This window comes from Strongylocentrotus purpuratus, unplaced genomic scaffold (genome assembly GCF_000002235.5).
Source record: "Strongylocentrotus purpuratus isolate Spur 01 unplaced genomic scaffold, Spur_5.0 spur5_contig_835, whole genome shotgun sequence".
In the NCBI taxonomy this organism is placed as follows: domain Eukaryota; kingdom Metazoa; phylum Echinodermata; class Echinoidea; order Camarodonta; family Strongylocentrotidae; genus Strongylocentrotus; species Strongylocentrotus purpuratus.
In genome coordinates, this window is record NW_022145541.1 from 76,851 (window position 1) to 94,125 (window position 17,275).

The following is a 17,275-nucleotide window of genomic DNA, read 5'->3' on the forward strand; positions in this document are numbered from 1 at the left end:
CCTCCAGATAGTTGTACAGAAGTGACAATGTTAACAGTTGTACGTTTCACGCTAGAATTCCTAATCCGTTGATCATAGACAATCTTTTGTTTCTGCCTATTCGTACACGCCCCTTTTGGTGTCCATGCCTCGTACCAATGGACTTCGGACTAGTTTACCGTTCATGCATAACATCAAAACAACAAGAGGTGCATTTAGTGAGCTGTAAGTTATAAAGAAATCGGTAATTAATATTCTCAAAACAAAAAATAAAATCGCACACTTTAGCTAGGGAAATATTGTCCTTATCGATGAGCACAAACCCTGTCAGAGATCAATTGTCAGGATTTTTACACCTACTAGAACAATTAAGTAATGCTATGTTTTTAGTTCAAATTGCATGATGAAATTAGATTTCAATGTTGCGTGGGTTTATTGTATTATTATGTTACCTGAATTATTCTTTTTTTTTTTTTCATCAGCCTGGTACATGTGTTTTTTCCGGGTGTAAGAGTTTATTTTCTATTTGTTATCAACAATTCATGGGTGCCAAATAGGCTAGTTGTACAGGTCGATTCTAGGGGAGATAGAGGGGGCTTTGGTGCTTAACTCCCACCCGCCCCCCATTTATCTTGACTGTAAATTAGTACATGTGTAAAATGTATGAAAGAATCCCCAAGCACCACCCTCCCCCCCCCCCTCCCCCACACCAAAACAAAACAATGTATATATTCTTCTAGATCCTACCCCTACCCCCACTGAACCGTGTTATATTGAAGTCGACAGGTAAGTTAAATAGTAGGAGTTTAATATGAGGGGTCCATAATATTGTACAAGCATTGCTTTTTTAGTGAAACCCTCCGTTTCCAATATGCATTCCTAAATTGTGTAAATGTTTATAATTGATTTGTAATGTTTTGTTGGAAACGCAAATACATTGAATTGAAATTGGAATATGAAGAAATTGTTATGGAACTATGATACTTCTACCTTCGATTCATTCATACCTCGTTGCAGTTTTTATTAATCAAATATCAAACCAAATTAATCTGATAATTTGTTTTGTTTTTTTACTATTTTGTATTACATGTATTTAATTCACTTCACGACATTTGGGGGAGGAGGGAGGGAAAGGAGGGGTTTCACTAATTAAATATTGTATCATAAAAATATAATCTTTACATTATTGGCTACATAATTAGGAGCGAAAAAACTATATAGTATTGCTGCAGGGATCATCAGCACTTTTCCTCTTGTGCAGCAACAAATAGTTTCAAAGGACCCCCCCCCCCCCCCCAAAAAAAAAAAAAAAAAAAAAAAAAAAAAATCATGGTTACAATCAATTTGACATAATGCAGAACAAGTATTAAAATTACCAGTAATTTTGATACTAGTGGTGAATGATGATGTTGGTGATGAGGATGGTGACGAGGATGATGATGATGATGATATTGATGGCCATGGTGATGGTAATGGTGATGATGATGAAGATGAGGATGATGATGATGATGATGATGGTGGTGATGGTGATGATAATGGTGATGATGATGATGATGATGATGGTGATGAGGATGATGATGATGATGATGGTGATGATGATGATGATGATGGTGATGATGGTGATGGTGATGATGATGAAGATGATGATGATGATGATGATGATGATGATGATAATGATGGTGATGAGGATGATGATGATGATGATGGTGATGGTGATGAGGATGGTGGTGATGGTGGTGATGGTGATGTCGATGGTGATGGTGATGATGATGATGATGATGATATTGATGAAAATGATGTTGATGATGACGATGATGATGATGAATGAATGAATGAATAAATAAATAAATAAACAAACAAGCACTGTCTCCAGATATTATCTGTTAAAATTTCACAGATGATTTAATATTTAATAGCAACAAACAACAACAATACAATCAACAGCCATGTCTGGCTGGCCATTGTATATTCTATTCACATAAATACACTCAAAACATAGCGGATACAAAACCAATCCCTTTAGTTTCTTACGAGAGTCATAAGGGTTGACAGAGCCTACATCCCTTTGGCTGATGTATTCTCATATACATGATCCCAAAGACTTTCAATAAATCACCCCAAGGCAATTTCAATGGCTTCGTCTGTGATCTATTGTAAAATGCCACATTATAATGATGTATTACATAATCATAGCAGGATTTCTATGGGATATACAATAGGGAAATATAGCCCTCAAGTAGATTTCTTTATAATCTTTGTGATCGTGTTCATAAAGCGATATCCTTATCTCTCCTGGTTAAAATACTATAACACTAGTGTGGAATAGCATAGGTGCTTACAGCAGATTCCTGATGTAATATAAATACATTTCTTGTTTTATACATTATCTTCTTACTCTCCTCTTAATTCTTTTAAATAGTTGTTAAGTGCAAGGTATTTTTTTTTTTGTACAAAAAATGCCCTTAACTTATCTTTGTTAGAAATCTTATGCTTGAATATACAAATGCCATTGCAACAGCATTCATTTCATAATCGAAATAGACATTGGAACATATAGATCATACTTATACAGAGATCCATGTATATGACAATAACATTGCAAATGAAAATGGATTTGCCAAAATAGGGCATAACATATAGACATAAAGAAAGAGAAATAGAAAGAGTTGTAGTCCCCATTGTGGCTCAATCAAAGGATTCAGTTTAATTACCTCTAATCACATTCAAATATCATTTTTAAGAACATTGTTTTCTCATAGGGATGTTCTATGTTTTGTACCATATCATAAAATGCCATCACAGCATTTTCCAGTGAAAATGACTTCATTCTTGCTTAAATGTTGACAACATTTTCGGCACACTTACTCTCTAGAACGTAAGGGATAAGATGAGATAAAGCATAAGGGAAATATAAAAGAAAATTTTAATCAGATTTAAATGATATGTTAGGTACACAGACATAGGGAGCTCCTTCATACATCTATCTCTGATATATTGTACTAACTGGGCACAGTGCAACATTCACAACATACAATAAAATTGACTTCTCTAAGCAATATCTTCTCAGTCAGGCACACAGTGCCATTTGTTATCATCTGAACACTGATTGTAGTTAGGATCAGGCAAAACATAAAATGACTTCACTAAAGTTCAGGAAATACAAATACTCAAAAGATAAACATCAACTTTCCAGTGAATTACAACAACAACAACAAAAGTACCACAACAAAAAAGTTTAACCATCACAATACTGCATCAGAGTTCAGGCAAGCGGTTCATTATATTATTGACCCTTTTATCCTTCTGGTCATTCCTGATAAGTCTGTGACCCCTAACATACAAATATTGGTCAGTGTCAAAACCACACCCCTCCCCCCCCCCCCCCCCCAATTTCATCTCATAATATTGATAATATTCTGGACTTATATTTCTCTTCATACATCGACAGTGCCTCTAAGTGCTTTACAGATCTATTACAGATGTATACTTGTATGTAGTACATACAATCAAATGTCTTTACCCCCACTTATAAACATTTCGTACTCCCCTAAGATCTTAAATCACCACCATGAGGACCACAATCCTAAGAACAACAAATAATGCTTAACGCTGTGCTGGTTTGAAATAGGACATCATTATACGATCAAATTCACTAAACCACAACAAAGATACACACAGCATTTTAATACATCTGTCTAATCTTGCCACTTTTTAACGTCCATATTCAACTGAACAGCAGGGGAGTGTTTCACAAAGACTAAGATCGACTTAACTTGGACTTGAACGATGGCAGGCCGTTCATGTCCCTGGTTGCTCTCACCATTCCTGGCATAGGTCTCTCAAGGGACGTACAAATCGTGGTTACAAATCCACATTTTTTTCTTCAACAATGAACTGTAAGAAAATTAAATTCTGTAGATTTGTGACATCCCTTGAGATACCAACGGTGAGAGCAACCAGTTCAACTCCAATTAAGGTTGATCTTAGTCCTTGTGAAACACCCCAGGAATGTATGATGAATTAACCGATCGTCAAAAAACTTTCAATTTGAGAGTCAGAAGGAATTTAAATATGTGGGTTTTAAACCTTCTGGTGCACTTCATGAAGTTTGATGGGAAAAGAATGATGTAGTTCATGTTGAGGTTCACTGGATAAGTTTGGTTGGATCCACAAAATTTAAATCTTTAAATTCAGTATTTTTAAGGGATCTTTCTTCAACAAAAGTCACATAATCATCATCAGCCTTTAGAGTCCATTTGTCCCACTTTGTGGGGTTGGACATGTCATTTCCTTAATGGCTGCTTTCCAAGTAGCTATTAACTAAAGCCTGATGTTTTAGCATCTTCTTCTATGGTTTCCCTCCAAGTTTTCCTGGGTCTCCCACAAGGTCTTGTTCCGGTGACCGGAGAGTTTAGAGCCCTCTGGAGCCAGTGTGTTGCCTCTATTCTTAATAAATACATTAAAAACCAAAGCACAATAGGGTTTCCTGCATCTTTATAGTTAAATAGTAATATTCTCCTTTTCAAAATATTGAATATCTCAAGTATACCATCATAATATGACATTGCGACATCTCTTTTACTCACAAATATTTAATTATAGGGTGTATCAATAGTTTGGGCAGGAAAGTTCAAATATTGACACACCTTACGATAATTATCATACATATGTATAATCTTTTATACATAAACCATGCTGTCCCTTAATTTCAACTCCAATGTTTTCACATTTTGAGTAATATTACTGACTGCATTTGTTTTCACTGGGATATTCTTAGTTCTTAATCTCATAAACTCTCTTACTGCTCTGCTTCTTGAGAATGACATTAATTGATTTACGAGTTGCACAATAAAAATACTGCCCCCTCTAGTTGACAACAGAGTTGAGATCCGCAAAGTATTGATGCATGAGTCCCTCTTCCGCTGACATCCTCAGGGCTGGATTACACATCATCAGACGCTGAGAAAAGCAAATAAAAAACAAGAGACAAAATTAAATGCAATGTAGACATAGGATAGTATGGATGTGTGCTTTCTGGGCCCTGTTTCATGAAACTTGATATCAATAACAAGTTACAAGCTACTGTTATAAGCTACTGAAATCATGGCATCTGATTGGCTGAGAGCAAACTTGATATCAATAACAAGTTTCAAGCTACTGTTATAAGCTACTGAAATCATGGCATCTGATTGGCTGAGAGCAAACTTGATATCAATAACAAGTTACAAGCTACTGTTATAAGCTACTGAAATCATGGCATCTGATTGGCTGAGAGCAAACTTGATATCAATAACAAGTTACAAGCTACTGTTATAAGCTACTGAAATCATGGCATCTGATTGGCTGAGAGCAAACTTGATATCAATAACAAGTTACAAGCTACTGTTATAAGCTACTGAAATCATGGCATCTGATTGGCTGAGAGCAAACTTGATATCAATAACAAGTTTCAAGCTACTGTTATAAGCTACTGAAATCATGGCATCTGATTGGCTGAGAGCAAACTTGATATCAATAACAAGTTACAAGCTACTGTTATAAGCTACTGAAATCATGGCATCTGATTGGCTGAGAGCAAACTTGATATCAATAACAAGTTACAAGCTACTGTTATAAGCTACTGAAATCATGGCATCTGATTGGCTGAGAGCAAACTTGATATCAATAACAAGTTACAAGCTACTGTTATAAGCTACTGAAATCATGGCATCTGATTGGCTGAGAGCAAACTTGATATCAATAACAAGTTACAAGCTACTGTTATAAGCTACTGAAATCATGGCATCTGATTGGCTGAGAGCAAACTTGATATCAATAACAAGTTACAAGCTACTGTTATAAGCTACTGAAATCATGGCATCTGATTGGCTGAGAGCAAACTTGATATCAATAACAAGTTACAAGCTACTGTTATAAGCTACTGAAATCATGGCATCTGATTGGCTGAGAGCAAACTTGATATCAATAACAAGTTACAAGCTACTGTTATAAGCTACTGAAATCATGGCATCTGATTGGCTGAGAGCAAACTTGATATCAATAACAAGTTACAAGCTACTGTTATAAGCTACTGAAATCATGGCATCTGATTGGCTGAGAGCAAACTTGATATCAATAACAAGTTACAAGCTACTGTTATAAGCTACTGAAATCATGGCATCTGATTGGCTGAGAGCAAACTTGTTATCAATAACAAGTTACAAGCTACTGTTATAAGCTACTGAAATCATGGCATCTGATTGGCTGAGAGCAAACTTGATATCAATAACAAGTTACAAGCTACTGTTATAAGCTACTGAAATCATGGCATCTGATTGGCTGAGAGCAAACTTGATATCAATAACAAGTTTCAAGCTACTGTTATAAGCTACTGAAATCATGGCATCTGATTGGCTGAGAGCAAACTTGATATCAATAACAAGTTACAAGCTACTGTTATAAGCTACTGAAATCATGGCATCTGATTGGCTGAGAGCAAACTTGATATCAATAACAAGTTACAAGCTACTGTTATAAGCTACTGAAATCATGGCATCTGATTGGCTGAGAGCAAACTTGATATCAATAACAAGTTACAAGCTACTGTTATAAGCTACTGTAATCATGGCATCTGATTGGCTGAGAGCAAACTTGATATCAATAACAAGTTACAAGCTACTGTTATAAGCTACTGAAATCATGGCATCTGATTGGCTGAGAGCAAACTTGATATCAATAACAAGTTACAAGCTACTGTTATAAGCTACTGTAATCATGGCATCTGATTGGCTGAGAGCAAACTTGATATCAATAACAAGTTACAAGCTACTGTTATAAGCTACTGAAATCATGGCATCTGATTGGCTGAGAGCAAACTTGATATCAATAACAAGTTACAAGCTACTGTTATAAGCTACTGAAATCATGGCATCTGATTGGCTGAGAGCAAACTTGATATCAATAACAAGTTACAAGCTACTGTTATAAGCTACTGTAATCATGGCATCTGATTGGCTGAGAGCAAACTTGATATCAATAACAAGTTACAAGCTACTGTTATAAGCTACTGAAATCATGGCATCTGATTGGCTGAGAGCAAACTTGATATCAATAACAAGTTACAAGCTACTGTTATAAGCTACTGTAATCATGGCATCTGATTGGCTGAGAGCAAACTTGATATCAATAACAAGTTACAAGCTACTGTTATAAGCTACTGAAATCATGGCATCTGATTGGCTGAGAGCAAACTTGATATCAATAACAAGTTACAAGCTACTGTTATAAGCTACTGAAATCATGGCATCTGATTGGCTGAGAGCAAACTTGATATCAATAACAAGTTACAAGCTACTGTTATAAGCTACTGTAATCATGGCATCTGATTGACTGAGAGCAAATTTGTCATAGAAATTTAGCATTTTTTATTGATAAAAAGTTTTATGAAACGGGCCCCAGAACTGAAGAAATCTTTTACGGCAGGGTATTTTACCAACATTGATACCACAACTGTAATGTATTTTCAATTGCACCATCTTTCCGTGAAGGGCTACATAGAATGATTTCCAGGGTATTCTACCTAAGTGTCAGTAAGTGATGCATTATGGGACATGGCTGTTAACATATCAGTTCATTGTGAGAAGCAGATGGCAGTATAATCTGAAGTAGTGTCAAAGAATACCCTGCATTGGAGTTCAAACAACTTTATCTTGCACTCATGCAAGTGAAATGCTGGAAAGAACAAAAATCTGGACTCAGAAAACTGATTCATCTTCAGGGTCATGTGTGTGTGTGTGTGTGTGGAGGGGAGGGGGGGGGGGGTAAGGAATGGAGTGGAAGCTTAGAATATATGCACCATCTCAAAAAATCATTCAGGATGTATTGTTTTATCAAAATTACAATTACTTTACAATTGCTGACTAGAAAAAGATCATACTGTATTGAGTCTATGGGAATAAGAGAATATCTAATGCAGTCAATTGGTTCAGGGTGATATGTCATCATCATCCTTTCGCCAAATAAAATATAATGAAACATTAAAGCATTATGTTTACTGGTAGTACAACATTTAAAGCTTATCTGCATACTTTGTAATGTAGGAATTAGACCTCCCTGCATGGTCACTGACAGGTGGTTATCTCATCAAGTCAGCTCTCAATTAACATAAGAAAAGGGGGACCATGGGGGGGTCAACGGTTACCACTTAGGTTTTGTTGGATATATAGAGGGCGCAAGTAGCTACAAGTAGTGCAGTCCCGCTTATGCTTAGAGACTTCTGATAAAGTAAGTGTTAGGCGCTATATAAGCAAGGATAATTATTATTAGTACATCATTTAACAGTCTGTGGTGGATAGGTGGCAGTGTATTTTAATATTATTGTGCAAAAAAAACAAAAACGCATCATATCTGACCTGCAAGAGATCCCTTCCTGTTGCTGATAGACTGGGCACGACAGAGGCCAGGGGTGTGGTCACAGGATAGATAGGGTATGGCTGTGAGAGAGAACAGATTATAAATGGATTATAGTCAATAACTGAATGAGCCTTGATAAATAGAAAAAAAAAATTATTCCTATCATTCAATGAAATGCATTCATTCATTCAACTAAATACAATCAACAAATGAAAAATCACACAAAAAGATCCCCAAAGTTTATCCTCAAGTACAATATTGCTGTTGAATTGCATTTAATGGCTGGCTGGTACAATTGAAGGCAAGTTTCAACAAGAGGCAATTATAGATCAGTTGCGCTCAAAGTCTATTTGTTCATTAATTATTTCTCTCTGTGTTTGCTCACAGGAGGATGCTCTGATATACTACGAGACTTACATATGAGAAATAAGTGAAACAATTATGATATCTACATTTATGCTTTTTGCATAGCTGTATGTTGAATTGTCCTCATCTAAAAGGAGGGTAAGAGGGTAGACTAGGTCATAAATTGCTTACCTTGAAATCAGGGAGTTTTGATATTCCTGGCCATGTATCCTCTGTGGGTGTACCAAGGAGCTTGAAGATCCTCTTGAGCTGATCCTCGACGTCATTACCAGGGAACAGAGGGCGCCCCGCATTAGCCATCTCTGAATAAAGAACAAAGATACAGGAAGTAATGGTGATAACTTGGCATGAATGGAGCAGGAACAGGGTAATGTGTTTCATAAAGACTAAGATAGACTTTAAGCGGAAATTAACTATGGCAGGCTGTTCATGCCACTGTTTGCTCTCACCATTTACTGGCATTGGTCTCTCAAGGGATGTTCAAAATAATCGTGGTCACAAATCTACATTTTTATTTAATTCATTATTGAAGGAAAAGAATATTATCTAAAGATCATAATGGTGAGAGCAAACAGTGGCATTAATGGCCTGCCATAGTTAAGTACGACTTAAAGTCGATCTTAGTCTTTGTGAAACACTCCCCTGGTGCTGTTTCCTTATTATTTTTTAATTCATTTATTATTTTTTCATTTTATTATTCCGGTAGGGTCAGTTTAGTTTTTAAATCTAGTTGCTTTTGTTTCATGCAATGTTACCTTTCTCCGATATAAGTGTACACTTCTATACCATTACCTTGTGCATTCCACAAATTTCTCATTTTACATAAATGTTACAAATTGATTAGTTACCTTTTGTTTTTGATAGATTACATTACATCATCTGAGCAGCAGCGAATCAATCTGATTGGTCTATTCGGTCTCTCATTTAATACAGGGACTGCTGGTGTTACCAGCTGCCAACAATTAGCTGTTGTTTGCTATTGTTTGCAATTACACAACATATATAAGAAAAAATGGAATCAAGCAAGATTTGCAAAAGGTTTAACTTGTAGAAAACGCAAGCTTGTCATTGTCATGCGAGTCTGCAGGCTTAATGCTATACAAATTTGATGACCCTTCGGGCCAATACTTCGGCTTCACTGATCTCACTTCCATAAACTCTAAATGAGTTTTGTTATTTTACATCCATAAGAGCATCCAGTGTATTGATATATGTAAGTCATTTTTCTATCACACAATAGTTAATTTTAGAAACTGCCAGCAATTGTAGGAAAATCTATCACACCATAATTGCACTGTTCTGAAACTGAATTAACAAAAGGTAGTGTATGTATTTTTTTTTTTTTCGTAACTGAAATGGTTGTCCTAGGAATGGCCCGCAATGATAAGAATAATGAGCCAACTATCGTTTACCTGCAAAGATGCATCCAGCAGACCACATATCAATGGAAGTGGTGTAGACCTTAGCACCAAACAGGACATCAGGTGGGCGGTACCAAAGGGTCACGACCTCTGCGGAGTAGCAACGCACGGGAATGCCAAAGGCACGGGCAAGACCAAAATCAGCTAGCTTAAGCTCTCCATTCTGTGTGGCATGAAGTTGAGATAAATGTAGTGAGATGTTAATAGAGTCTATACTGGAAAAGTGAAGCATCAAAGGAAAATAATTGAATTTACATCCAATTTTGTCTCATGGTAATAATAATTTTGAGACAACACATAACTGAATTATTTCTTATGTAGTAGGTCTGTTTTTACCAGTACAACAAACTTCTACAAAAACCTGCTTGAAATTCATTCACTGAAAGACACAAATCAGATTATGCACATGGAATACAATATGTCGAACATCTGATCAGAAAGACTGTACTAGCTCCATTTCCATATCTTTCCTTGCTCATTACAGTCATTACATACTCTTATCAACTGGCACTGGGTATAAATACAGTCAAACCTGCTTTAGTGACCACCTCTCTACAAAGACCACATATTGTGTTACCCTTGAAAATGGTTTCTCATTGAAACACATACTAAAGGAACCTGTCTACAAAGACTACCTGTCTTCAAGAACCACTTTTTGAGTTTCCCTTGGGTGGTCACTATAGACAGGTTTGACTCTAATATACTACTAAGTCAAGCATACTCCCACTGACTTGGCAAGTTTGTTTGTTGTTATTTTTTTGTCTACTTTTTTATTTTCCACAATCTTTGGAAGTTCATGCCTTGCTAGACAAGTGTCTTTCTCTAATAGACCTAAGTAAGTCATGAGCAGTCTCTGACATAAGGGCCCGCATTATAAAGATTTACGATTTAGCGTAAGATTAATAAGTCAAGCGTAACTTTGACAAAACAAGCATATCTCTTCAAATTAAGAGTAACTTACGCTTGATTTCCAAGGACGTTTATAATAGGGAAATTGGCCAAAAGTTACAATTGATAATGAATAAATCTTAAGATCGATCTTACGCTTATAATCTTTATAATACGGGGCCAAGATGTGATAAACAATGTAAAACAGTAATAAAAATAATAATAATGATAATATGTCTTGTTTACCCAGGGTAGCCTCATCAGTATTCATACTGTTCTCCCTGAGGGCCCTGCAATCATATTATTGGGGTAATAATAATCGGACTCAGGCTTACTCGCACACAATGTATGCACATTCTCCACTCCCTGGGGAGTATTCCAGCCAGGCGTCATTTTTACAAGCACACACTTGCTAACTAAGCACATTAGCTTTGTCATCCTACCGGGTACCCGTTTAACACCTGGGTGGAGAGTGGCAAATGTAGATCAATGTCTTGCCTAAGGACATTAGTGCCGCGGTGGGACTTGAACCGCGGACCTTGTGATCCACAGTCCAGTGACATATCCACTTGTCCACGACACCTCTACAGTGTCATAATTCCTAATTGAAAGAGAATGTGGCTTGGTATCCCTGACTCACCTTGTTAATGAGGAGATTCTGTGGTTTGAGATCACGGTGAAGAACATGATGACTGTGACAGAAAGCCAAGCCTCTCAACAGCTGGTACATGAATGACTGTTAGGAAGAAAAACATAAAGAGGTATATTACCATGGCAACTTCATGGGCTATACATTGTCTCACAACAAAGTAGCAAGAACATGAGCAAAGGAATAATTGCAATTTTATCCAATCAATCATCATTATTGTTATTTTTATCATTATCATCATCATCTCCTACATTGTCAGCATGATTGTCATAAAACATGTCAAGTTTGCAACACCACCAATACTTTAGCATCAATCATGACTTTTATAGACAGTTCAACACCGTCAACTCCAATGTCTCCTGTATCTATCACCACTATCATATACATGTAGCAGCATGTTCATCATCAGTATTAACATCATCATCACCTCCACTATGACATTCACCCTACATAATGAGTATATAAACATTTCATCACAATATTCATTGCTTCTTCATCATCATCATCATCATCATCATCCCCATCACCACCACCACCACCACCACCACCACCACCACCACCACCACCACCATCATCATCATCACCATCATCATTATCATCACCATCACTACCACCACCACCACCACCACCCCTACCACTCAACATTCCATATTCATCATCTCCAGATCAATACCTTCACAGTATCAGGGTCGATCTCTCCATTGCACGTATCAAAGTATTTCTTGAGATCCTGATCACAGTACTCAAAGACCAGGGTCAGTTTCTTCTCGCTGTGAAGGACATCATAAAGCTGGACAATATTCTTATGTTTCAGCTCCTTCAGGAGACAGATCTCCCTCAGCGCAGAGCTTGGTACTCCCTGAGAAAGTGAAAGAAAGACTGTGAGCATAAAACGTCGCCTGGCTGGCAGAAGGGCGTTCGCTCAAATTTTAGGTCAATAATGAAACTTTAAGCAGAAGGGCGTTAGCACTAAATCGCCTCAAACTTTTATAAAACTGACTTATTTCCCAAAAAAAAATTGTGGCCGTGTTGTACTACAACATTTCTATTAGTCTTTTATGTTTTGAACCAATTTTTGGGACGGAAAGCAGTTTAAATATAAAACAAATCTTTAAATGCAAATAATTCAAAAAGTAGTTTACGAGTCGCTCGCGCGCTAACGCCCTTCTGCCACGCGGCCGACGAAAAGGCAATTCAGATGCTGCTTATAAGTATCGGCTTGCCTGGTGATGTAGATATACATTAGGTTTATGGTTGCTCCATGTGAGAGAGAGGGGGAGGAATTGGGGAGTCCTGAAAAGGACTGTCGGTAATCTTTCTTTCTTGAGTGTATGTGTAGTCCTCCCCCCTCTCTCTCACATGGTGCAACCGTAAACCTACTGTATAAAAGGCAATTTGTTGTCAGAATCATCAACCCATCTGCAATTAGAGAGGCTGCACTACCAGTCGTACATGAAATGAAGTCTCCTGTTGGGTCCCAAATGCTATAAAAACAGAGTCAAATTTTACGTGCATGGTGCACACTCACGTTTTATAGTACATAGGTTAAAGGTAATGCAAAGTTTTGGGAAAACTTGAAAATTGGATGGATAGTAATTCTTTAAAATTTTGATATAGTTTGATGCCCCTGTGGATGTACTATAAGCACTAGAAAATTTAGCTCCTAAAACACTTCTGCTTTCCAGAAATTGAATAAATCAAAAAATATCTTGTACTTGTGTTGGTTTCGTAAAATGATGCCCTGGCTCTAAACAGTCAATATTTTTTAAATGTTTTTCTTCAGAATAATGCTACCATGATCCAGGTCTATCATTCTGTATAATCTGTAGTATTCATGCTTAATTATTATTTGTTTTTGTATTTTTCTTGGTATTGCTGTAAATTATACTTACCTCATCATCATCATCTAGTCGCACCCTCTTAAGTGCTACTATCTCTTGTGTTTCACGATTCTTCGCTTTAAAAACAGTTCCATATGTTCCTGTACAAAAAGTTAGAAGACAAAAAAGACAATTCATGATTTTCAAAGGATACAAGTTCAATTACAGGGTACCCAAACTACAAAGTCCAAGTGTAATAGTTCATAGATGAAAAATGAGTACCCCTAAAAAAGCTGCATTCTCTGATGTTGTTGAATTACGTGATTTAAGATTCAAATCCTTTTTTCTCCTGAATTATTCCCTTCCTTTTGTGGGAGACCCCATGGCGTCTCAACCTCATTTTTCCTTACTTTCTCCAAATTTCCTTTGAACTTTGTTTTCACATCTTTTGTTTCAGTCTAGAGTCGAAGTACTGCAAAGAATTCTTATATAACTTCTGCGACCATCTTGTGAAATAGATCTCTGTCACCTCTCATTGAGTAGGCCTACAGACATAAACCAAGCCTGTAAAAGTCTATAGAGCTAGAAAGATTTCAACAATGGCATCACATTTTCTGTAATGAAAATACGTCTATTGCTCTTTTTATATTTATATTGTGCAAACCGCAAAGTAATATAGGCCTACATGGCCTGGAGGAGTGGTGTTGATTTTATCGTTTTTCACAAGAGATATTTAGACCTTTAATGTGACTTCCTACAGTATTTATACGCTTTAACGACTGAAGACATGTTTGATATCATCGAGGAATCCAGAACAAGGGGACACAGGCTCAAAATAAGGAAGCCCCACTGCAAGTCTAAGATGAGGCAGATGTCATTTTCAGTGCGGAGCATAAATAATTGGAATAACCTTCCTGAAATTGCCATAAATGCCTCATCAATCAATAAGTTCAAGTCAGAACTCGAAAATCATTGGAAGCGCCATCCGCTGAAATACTACCCATACCAACGTGAATCCAATGCAGTAAAGAGGGGCACATAAGCTGAAGCTTCAAGCCTCAACACCAAAGTAAACGAAAGTAAGTAAGAGTCCTACCACTACCAGACTCTTTGCGGATGATTGCTTAATCAACAAGTACAACACCATAAGATCACCCAAAGATGAGGAAATACTACAAACAGACCCTAACACCCTGGTCAACTGGGCCGATAAAAAAATCAACTTAAAACCAGCGCCTTAAGTTGGTGGCCGCACATGACGACACAGTTTAAACACCTTTAGCTTTAAGGCATCGTTAGGACATGAGGAATCTTACCAAGTAACAAGCAACTTTATGAAGATCGTTTACATGCCTGGCAACTTTTGCAAGTAGGGCTACTTCATCTTGTAACTCAATTTCATTTATATAACTCAACAACCTCAATCATTTGAAATCTGGAAAAAAAAATCTGATGTGTCCGATTCAAATTTTGATTCATCATTGCATCATCACTCAACTTCAAGTTTAATATAATCTAGGTCTAGATCTAGATCTATCATCTAGGTCTATATCTATCCAATATACGTATGTAAGAACAAGATTTTCAATAAGTGGATTAATCCTGGTTGTGTCGTTCGATTCATTGTAATTCAGTTGACTAGTAGTCTATATGATTTGAATTGGCTCAAAACAAAAACAACTCAAATAAATAAACACTAAAACTACACTGTCGGTACACTGGAACCTATGAATGGGACTACATCACAAATACACCTATTAAAATACGAGTTATTTTCAGCTATCATAACGCTTACCTTCTCCAATTTTCTCAAGTCGCTCATATTTTTGCATTTCCGGATCTCTTGGCACCAGAAAACAGCATTCACCCACGGTCGTTTATAGAAAACCGTGGTTTTTGCTGTGGAAAATAGCCTCCGGATTACACTAGCGTTACAGATCTATGAGCATCGGTACGCGCGTAAATTTACCGTTGGAATCGGATCTCGCGCGCGCGGAAAGATCGTCGTCAGTTCAAGTGTTCTTTTTTATTGTTTGTGTGTATATATTATGAAAACAACAAAACAGCAATAAGAGGAATTAGAGGAGAAATAAGAAGAAGAAGAAGAAGAAGAAGAAGAAGAAGAAGAAGAAGAAGAAGAAGAAGAAGAAGAAGAAGAAGAAGAAGAAGAAGAAGAAGAAAGAAGAAGAAGAAGAAGAAGAAGAAGAAGAAGAAGAAGAAGAAGAAGAAGAAGAAGAAGAAGAAGAGAAGAAGAAGAAAAAGAAGAAGAAGAAGAAGGAGGAGAAGGAGGAGGAGAAGGAGGAGAAGAAGGAGAAGAAGGAGAAGAAGGAGAAGAAGGAGAAGAAGGAGAAGAAGAAGAAGAACAAGAAGAACAAGAAGAACAAGAAGAAGAAGAAGATGGAGAAGAAGGAGAAGAAGGAGAAGAAGGAGAAGAAGGAGAAGAAGGAGAAGAAGGAGAAGAAGAAGAAGAAGAAGAAGAAGAAGAAGAAGAAGATGGAGAAAATTTTGAATTATTATGCACGGGGTACGTCCTACTATTTGACTTATAATAGGGCCTAATAAACACTTAACAATGAACAGATACATAATTCTCAAAGGAGGGGGAGGAGGGAGAAAAATCACACACAACAACATTGTGTATTTTTTCTTCAAATCAGATGAGCGTCAAACAATGAAAAGCTAATATATTATCTTGTTCCAAAAGTCGGGCAATCCTTGTACAATCGCGTATTATAGGTTGTCAGTAGCCTTTCTTTGTTTGACTGTTCTTACAACGGACTGGTCCGCTCACATTGATGGAAACAGTATACATGAATGATACTAAACTTGAGCTCAGTCTTGCTCTTGAGCAGGCACGTAGCCACGGGGGGCACGTGCCCTCCCAAAAATTTCCAAGATCGGTTGAACTTTTTTAGACTCCTTTTTTTTACCTCGATCGATTACATTATGTGCCCCCCCCCCCAAAAAAAAAAAACCACCAAAAAAAATCAAACTCTGGCTACGTGCCTGCTTTTTAGGCATGATTAAAACAATGAATATATTTTCAAGCTTATTTATTGATCACAAGGAATAAAGCATGAGTGGAAACTTTGCTCCAGCTCTCCCCAAAATCTATAGATTTGACATTATTCCCCACCTCATAACATTAATGATATCTTTCGACACAGCCCGCCCGTGCTCCCCGCCTGTTTGGAACATTATACCTTTAGTACACGGTGAAAAATGCCCCATCTTATATTGTTGGGTAATTTTTTTTCTCTCGGAATTGTGCCTTTCCTAAAAATAAAAACAAACCTGGACCTGCCCACCCCCCCCCCCAGTCGTTGGTAATCTATATCACCGTAATCAAATGATGGTTATGTTTTCAAAACAAAACTTCCCCACTTCCAACAATTACGATATAGTTATTTCCGTATTATTACAAATCCGAAGAGCTTGCAGATAATTCAGGTGAAAATGAGAGTGGATGTTTAGATAAAAATGGTAAGATGTGCACGAGGTAAGTTTTCCTCTGGCATGTCTGGTGCGCATCAAACATTTCGTCTCTCTTTGCCTTTTTTCATATTTATTCTTTCTTTCTCCTCTTCCCCTTCACAAAGGTGTACGTCAATTTTGGTTTGACTCCCCGGATGGGGGGTCACGTGCCCCTGTGCCCCCTCCTCCCCCCCCCCCCCCCCCCGCTCCCAATACACAACTGCACGCATTATCATATTGGGCTGATATGATATTACCTGTACAGCGCAATACTAGAATTGTAAGAA

At 37.1% G+C, this 17,275-nt stretch overlaps 1 protein-coding gene across 1 annotated transcript; it reads right to left on the reverse strand.

Moving 5' to 3' along the window:
- Positions 1–4,753: 4,753 nt before the first annotated feature.
- On the reverse strand, positions 4,754–15,460 carry LOC115918615 (cyclin-dependent-like kinase 5). The gene is made up of 8 exons (XM_030985131.1): positions 15,310–15,460; positions 13,587–13,675; positions 12,368–12,553; positions 11,686–11,781; positions 10,149–10,320; positions 8,908–9,038; positions 8,370–8,450; positions 4,754–4,938 (listed from the first exon to the last, which is right to left on the reverse strand). The coding sequence occupies exons 1-8, from the start codon at positions 15,344–15,346 to the stop codon at positions 4,846–4,848; spliced, it is 885 nt and encodes a 294-aa protein (XP_030840991.1). The 5' UTR covers positions 15,347–15,460; the 3' UTR covers positions 4,754–4,845.
- Between the last annotated feature and the right edge of the window lie 1,815 nt (positions 15,461–17,275).